The 7,481-nt window shown below is 31.8% G+C and overlaps 2 protein-coding genes across 2 annotated transcripts; one reads left to right on the top strand and one right to left on the bottom strand.

The window, feature by feature from the left end:
* Positions 1–520: 520 nt before the first annotated feature.
* LOC106317031 (putative auxin efflux carrier component 5) lies at positions 521–2,750 on the bottom strand. The gene is made up of 6 exons (XM_013754893.1): positions 2,116–2,750; positions 1,849–2,023; positions 1,451–1,536; positions 901–1,058; positions 730–806; positions 521–635 (listed from the first exon to the last, which is right to left on the bottom strand). Exons 1-6 carry the CDS (start codon positions 2,639–2,641, stop codon positions 569–571), a joined length of 1,089 nt encoding a protein of 362 aa, XP_013610347.1. The 5' UTR covers positions 2,642–2,750; the 3' UTR covers positions 521–568.
* Positions 2,751–4,260: 1,510 nt separating this feature from the next.
* On the top strand, positions 4,261–6,650 carry LOC106316304 (probable pectate lyase 19). The gene is made up of 4 exons (XM_013754181.1): positions 4,261–4,654; positions 4,779–5,610; positions 5,807–6,055; positions 6,135–6,650. The coding sequence occupies exons 1-4, from the start codon at positions 4,461–4,463 to the stop codon at positions 6,357–6,359; spliced, it is 1,500 nt and encodes a 499-aa protein (XP_013609635.1). The 5' UTR covers positions 4,261–4,460; the 3' UTR covers positions 6,360–6,650.
* The last annotated feature ends 831 nt before the right edge of the window (positions 6,651–7,481 follow it).

The following is a 7,481-nucleotide window of genomic DNA, read 5'->3' as shown; positions in this document are numbered from 1 at the left end:
AATTCTAAAGTTAAAACAAAGTTTAAATCGGTTTTAAATTTACAATTGTTTTATACAAAACCTAAATTAATAAGATAAATGTATTTTAAAGTATAACAAGATTTAGTTAACTTTGACCCATCTTAGTGATCATTCTATATATGATTTCCTTTAATAACAAATTGTGAGTTAAATTATATGAAATATTTTAGACACAATGCAATCAATAAATCCAAACGAATTTAAATTTCTTACCAATTTAATATTTTAAAATCGATTGTAGTATATATAACAATTTATATTCAAATGTTATTGTAATTTTTTTTAATTTAATTAAAACTTCTACGAATACCACGTGCGTAGCCCGGGAAAAGCCTCTAGTAATAATAATAATGTTATTACAAAGAACAAGAATTATATTATAAAGTGTTATGAACCAGATTGTGGATGGCTCATAACCAAGAGATTATGATTTGTAATTAACTTATACGAATACCTCTAGTGTGATATAAACCCTACAAAATAAAAGCTCTTAAAACAACACAAACAAAAAAAAGCTATAAATATTAATGACCTATACATGTCGTATTCATAGGTCCAATACAAAATAATATGCCAAAGTTATTGGTAAGGAAATCAGCATTCCAAATATCACCCTGAAAAAAAATGCAAAATAATTAAAACCACACGATGAAATTTCAAAAATATACATTTTTTTTTTAAAAAAGAGAGAAATAACAATATATTTACCCCGTACTAGCGATTTCCGGATTAACATTATACTCTTTTGCAAAAACAAATGGCACAATCCCTTGTGGCAATGCAGCCTACAACAACATAAATCAGAAGAAACTGATTATTGTTTTCAACAAGTCAATGATAAGACTCTTATTAATGGATTGCAAATTTCAAGTTGTTTACCTGTAAAATTGTGACTCTGAAAAGAGTACTTCGTAACCTGATGCTAAATGCAGAAGCAACCATAAGAGCTGGCCCTAATACAAACTTGAGGACCATTGTTATGATCGCCATTTTTGTTCCACATGCTATGATACTACTTTGTGATGCCATGAAAAGACCTGTTTTATCAAAGCATTGATAACAAGATCCAAAGCCATGTAATATGGTTTTTATAAAGTAATTTTATAAACAAATGTGTTAAAATATCAATGTAAAGTAACTTTGAGAGTTGCCACTTCTTTTCCATATAGTTATATCAATCAAAGAACTTTTGACCTTGGTGTTCCTAAATTAATTAATCTTTTGATTTATACTTTCCTTACACTAAATAAAGCTCCAGTGAGCTATACATTTTGTTATCTATCTTATATATATGTCTGCTTAATATTATCTTAACAAAAAAAAAACTTATGAGTTGAATCTATACTTGTTTTGAAACTTCCAGCAGATCATATTTTATTTTGAGTTGGTTCATTGTGAAACTATTATTTAGAATATATGGAGTGATTACCTAAGCTGAACATGGCCATTCCTAAGCCTCCATCAGATATCATATGTACTGATTTACCGATCATCTCAGGCAATTTCCATCCCAATCTATAGGAAAACAAGAAATAATGAGACACATTTTATGTTTAATAGATAACAAATCTGAATAGGTGGAATATCATTAGACTATCCCACTTAGATATTTTTTCTTTTAAAGTTGAATTTGTACATAAACAAATCAATGAAACAGAAAGCCGAAAGTAGAAGAAGCATTACTAAATCTATAGGTTCTGTTCGCTTTTCTTTTTTAAAAAGAGAAAAATAAACCTTTACATGTGTAAGTTGATTTATCAATTCATTTTCAAAACAAACTGATTATGCTGATTGAATTTTTAGATACATAAGATGAATCTGTTTCACCTGAAATGTAAAGTAGCCCAAACTAATCCAAACAACGTTGCGTATGTATTAGGATTGATTATAAGCTTTTGCCAAGCCTTCAATAGAATCTTCCCAGTTCCAGGAGATCTTGTTCTCACTATTGCTACTTCTTCTTTTGGCTCTTGCTCTATATCAGCTTCTTCATTGCCATTGCCTTGTTTTACAAGAAACACATCTTTGATTAGGGTAAATGCAAAAGGAATTTTTTTACTGAAAAGGTGAAAAATATATAAATATATTAGCTACCTCTGTGTTCTATGGAAGCTCCAGAAGATGTTATCTTCCTCGCGGCATTAATCTCGAATAAGAAGAGCAAGATGTTGTACCAAATCAAGCTCTGCAAGACAACAATCTGCACCAAAATGTTCACAGCTGCATCTCCATCGATGGCACTTAAGATTGGGATTCCAAGAATGAGAGTGTTTGGCAACACGGATACAGATAATCCGGTTATGATCCAACCCAACTTATCTCCTCTTCCTCCTGTTGGATGCCAGAATCTTAAAACCACGGCTAATACAACAAAGGCTAAGATTTTCTGGAGAATGTCTGAGAGAATGAGTTTAGGGCTCATTTTAAAAGGGTTGTTTTGGGAGATTACTTGGAAAGAAAGCAAAGGGATGGAGAATTTAGCGACAAATTTGTTGATGCCTGCGCATTGTTCGAGAGAGAAGATATTTAGATGTTTTGCAGAGAGGTAACCTAGGATCATTGCAACATAGAGAGGAACAGTTGCTGAAAAAACATGGTAGACATCAAGCCAAGAGATCATCCTTTTCCTATATATTAAACAATTGGGGTTTATTGTCTGAAATTGTTTAATTTCATACAATTAAAACCCAAAAAAACAAGGAAAGATCTGAAAGAAAATAGAAGGCACAGTTTTCTTTCAAATTATTATGGGAAATAATCTGTTTGATCTTGTGGTATATATATTGGTAAAGTCGATGGCTTTTTCTTTCTTTTGTTCAAATGTAAAACTCTTGAATTTCAAGCTGCTTGATTCCACAATGGAATTTTTGTTTTAAGGGAAAATGATGAGGGAGTTAAAGCCTGGGTTTGTAGAAACTCTGCACTTAAATTTATTTTCTTGTTATTGTTACAAAACAGTTTTGCCAATTCTTGTGGAGTTGAGTTTAGCATACAATAACCAATCATTTTTTTTAATTTTTTGGCATTTTCTTCTCACCAAATTTATATAACTAAAGGAGGAAAAAACAACAAAAGAGAAAGAGAAGGCTGTTTAATTTGTCTTTTGCATGAACAAAGAAGAGCTAAATATGCTCCAGCAGAACTTTAATTCTCTAGCCTTTGATTTTTTCTTACATAAGATACTTATATTAAATTGAAAATTAACAAAAACGTCTCTTTTATGCATATATAATGTGTAGCCTACTGTATAATGTACGACCATTTCAAGTCAAAAAGGATATACAGTACAAGGTATAATACACATGGAGTGTACATAATACTTATGATGAGAATAAAAACAAAAAGAATAAAGAAGTGAATTGGGAAGGAAGTAATCATCAAGCATAATATTTTTTTTATTTCCACATTTGTTTTGAAAATTTAGAAATAAGCATTTTCCATTTATAAATATACGTAGAACATTGTGTCTTCTTTTTTGCTAAAAATAGGGAACTGTCTGTCTTTTAAGTTTGCTTCTAACAAGAAGGAAGCAAATGCTTACCATTTTAGATTGAACCGAGAAACTTTGGAACAATTGAAAGCTGAATTTGTCTGTGAAAACGAATCAAAGCCTCATGGAGTTCTTTTTAAAAATGTTAACTATAATGTTTTACTATGGGAAATATTAGCAACATAATTAACTCCAAATCAAATTTGATTTTTATTTGGTACAAAATTAACAGTTATATAAGTATTTATTTACTTGAAGTAATTTTCTTAAAAAAATTTCTTGGTAACAGTAGAGGATATATATATATTCGTACCCATCAACAAGTTAATTTTAACCATATTTAAGCTTCATAACCCATGAAAGATACACTTCTTAGTTCTTTTTATTATTTATCTTTTGAAGTGAAAGACTACAATTAATAAATACAAAAGCAATGACCTTTATGAACAAAGAAAACATAACATGTTTAGTAGTTCATAACCTTTTAAACTGAACTAATAGATCAAAATGAATGTAAAGCATATCCCAAAACATGTTATCATTAAAAACTTGTAAATAATCCTATTTTTACCCCAGACAAAAAACAAAGAAAATAAATTGGGAGCTAAAAATAATAATTTTAAAAATCAAAACATAGAAATTGTCCACAGATAAACAACGACGGCTCTCCATCCTTAGCGGTGACTTCCTAAAATTGGAGATTGCTTCTTAATCAAGTTTATTTAAACACCAATCATTCACGTTTCTGAAAATTCGCAGTACGTTTCATCATCCTAAGGCTTTAGGCTCTCAAAAGAAAAATAAAACAGAAAACGACCTAAAGCCATGTTGAAAGCTTAGTAATTTTTCATTTAAATCTTATCCCCTTAAGAAAACAAGGGAAAAAAGATTTATATTTTCATATAAAAACTGTTTTGTTTTTCTTTAGATCAAACGTAATTTTTAAAAGATGGAGATAGCTAGGTTGTTAAAGTTGATGTGTGTGTTCTGTATTGCTGGTCTGATTCCGACCATAAGAGCCAACATTTCGGAGTTGGACGAGTATTGGTCACAACGAGCCGACGAAGCCCGAGAGTTCACTCTTCAAGCTTATCATTCTGATCCTTACGAAATCGTCGATCACTTTCATGAACGTCACTACGAGTAAATCAAGCCATAACTTTGAACCAACAAATTTTTTTATTTTTTTTTTTTGCTAAAAAACCAACAAAATTGCTAATGTTTGATTTTGTTTTGGTTTGGTGTAAATATATATATTTGTATACAGCAACTCTACTGATGATACCACGACAGAGGAACATAGCAGCAACTCTACTGATGTTACAGCTACAGCGGAAGATAGCAGCAACTCTACTGATGTTACAGCGACAGAGGAAGATAGCAGCACGAAGCCTGAAGAGGAGCGAACTGAGGTCATTGAAATGGTCGGAAACTCTAAGAACAGCACTAGACGAAGCTTAAAAGGTAAAGGCAAAGGAAAATGGAGTAAGCTTAAGGGACCGTGTACCGCAAGTAACCCGATAGATAAATGCTGGCGTTGCCGTTCGAATTGGGCTAATCGTCGTAAGAAGCTTGCTAAATGTGTCCGCGGGTTCGGCCACGGGACGACCGGTGGGAAACGTGGACGTATCTACGTGGTTACAAGCAACCTCGACGAGGACATGGTGAACCCTATACCAGGGACATTGCGTCACGCCGTGATTCAAAAGGAACCTCTCTGGATTATTTTCAAGAACGACATGAGCATTCGTTTAAGCCAAGAGCTTTTGGTTAATAGCGACAAGACGATCGATGCACGTGGAGCTGATGTCCATATCGCGCATGGCGCAGGGATAACGATGCAGTTTGTGAGAAATGTTATTATCCATGGACTGCACATTCACCACATTTCCGAGAGTAATGGTGGTATGATCCGAGACTCGGTAGACCATTTTGGAATGAGGACTAGAGCCGATGGTGACGGTCTATCTATATACGGTTCGTCTAACATATGGATTGACCATGTTTCGATGTCGAAATGTCAAGATGGACTCATTGATGCCATTGTTGGATCCACTGCCATTACAATCTCCAACTCTCACTTCACTCACCACAACGACGTGAGCACTCTTACCTATATAATCTATTTTTTAACACTGGTCAAATCGTCATTATTTATTTTAATATAAGATGATCAACTAATTGCAATATATGCGATATAACCTAGATTCTGATGTTATATTTATTAAGAAGAATAGCTACCATACTTTTTTTTAACACCACAATAGCTGCTAGACTATGATGTTGTTTGTGTAGGTGATGCTGCTTGGTGCGCAAAACAATATGAATGAAGCGGACCAGAAGATGCAAGTCACAGTGGCTTATAACCATTTTGGTAAAGGACTTGTACAGAGGATGCCAAGGATCCGATGGGGATTTGTTCACGTTGTGAACAATGACTACACTCATTGGGAGCTTTACGCTATCGGAGGTAGTCAAGGTCCGACTATTCTCAGCCACGGAAACCGATTTATAGCTCCTCCACACTTGCCTTATTACAAAGAGGTAACTGAAAAGCAAAAAAAAAAAAAAACCATAGATAACAATTCATGTAAACTTATGAAAAAAAAACTAATTAACGTAGGTGACAAAGAGGGATTATGCTTTGGAAGACGAGTGGAAACACTGGACATGGAGATCTGAGAAAGATATATTCATGAACGGAGCTTTTTTCAGACAATCTGGGGATCCTCATTACAAAAGTGCTCACACGAGAAAACAAATGATTAAACCTAAAAATGGATATGCTGTTTCTAAGCTGACCAAATACGCAGGAGCACTTGATTGCAGAGTCGGTAAACGCTGTTAGAACATCTCCTTTTTATTACTTCATTGTCTTAATTAAAGACAATTTTTTTCACCATTTTGATTTTTTGATTCTATCTAGATCAGGATATTACAGAATTAAGGGGTGAAAATTAAAAGCGTTTTAATTTGTATATGTATTTTTGTGTTATGAACAAACACAACAACAAGAGGTATTAAAGAGTAAGTGAAATAGCTCATTCTTGTACTTTTGTAATGACTTCTCTTGTATTTCAGCAAATTCATACTGGGTGACATTTCGATTAATATTTAAAATTTAATTATAAAGTAACATAGATTTAACTATGCTAAACACGCAAAATGTTCTATTCCAAAAAAAAATTGTTAGAAAAGTTCTACACGGATATGAGTCTATTCTAAAAAATATATCCCGAATTAATATCCCCCAATTATTAAAAGAGAAACATTTAAAAACAAAACAACCTTGATTTTATGTATTATTAACAAGTTTGTCATTATACTTTTGTGTCAACACCACAAGCCTTCTCACATCAAATTTTAAACAACTATTTATTTATCAAAAAAATTACAACATATGTCATCAACCCTCTATTCATTATATCATTTATCAAAATATATTAGTTTAAATGTATTTTCATATCAGATTCCTAATTGGTAATCTACTAATAATAGCAATCTTAATTAATTCAAAAGGTTGTGAATTCCACTTATGTTGAAAACTTGTGTTTTTTCAACAATTAAAAGTTGTGTATTTTTATTAAAAAATAACTATTTATATTGAAAGAATGTGACCATTTATATTGAAAAGTTGTGACTCTTCATATAAATATTATTACAAAAAGACACAACCTTTTAATTCAAAAGATGTGACTCTTCAAACAAAATTTTGAAAATCTATAAATAGTCCAATGTTCATTCCTTCTCAAAGCATAATTTTCACTAATCAAATAAAATGGTGAAGAAAAAACACAATTAATAATAGCAAAACCAAGTAATGTTGAAAAGTTGTGTGTTTTATAGGAATTTTATTTCTTGTTAAAATTTTGTCTTTTCATTATATATTAAGATATGTCCTTTCATTATTTGTTTCAAGAGTTGTGTATTAGTTAGTATTTAAATTAAAAAGATGTAATTATTTAAATGA

Source organism: Brassica oleracea, chromosome C9 (assembly GCF_000695525.1).
Source record: "Brassica oleracea var. oleracea cultivar TO1000 chromosome C9, BOL, whole genome shotgun sequence".
Lineage (NCBI taxonomy): Eukaryota > Viridiplantae > Streptophyta > Magnoliopsida > Brassicales > Brassicaceae > Brassica > Brassica oleracea.
Note: the sequence above shows the minus strand (reverse complement) of the source record. Positions and strands in the feature narration are given on the sequence as shown.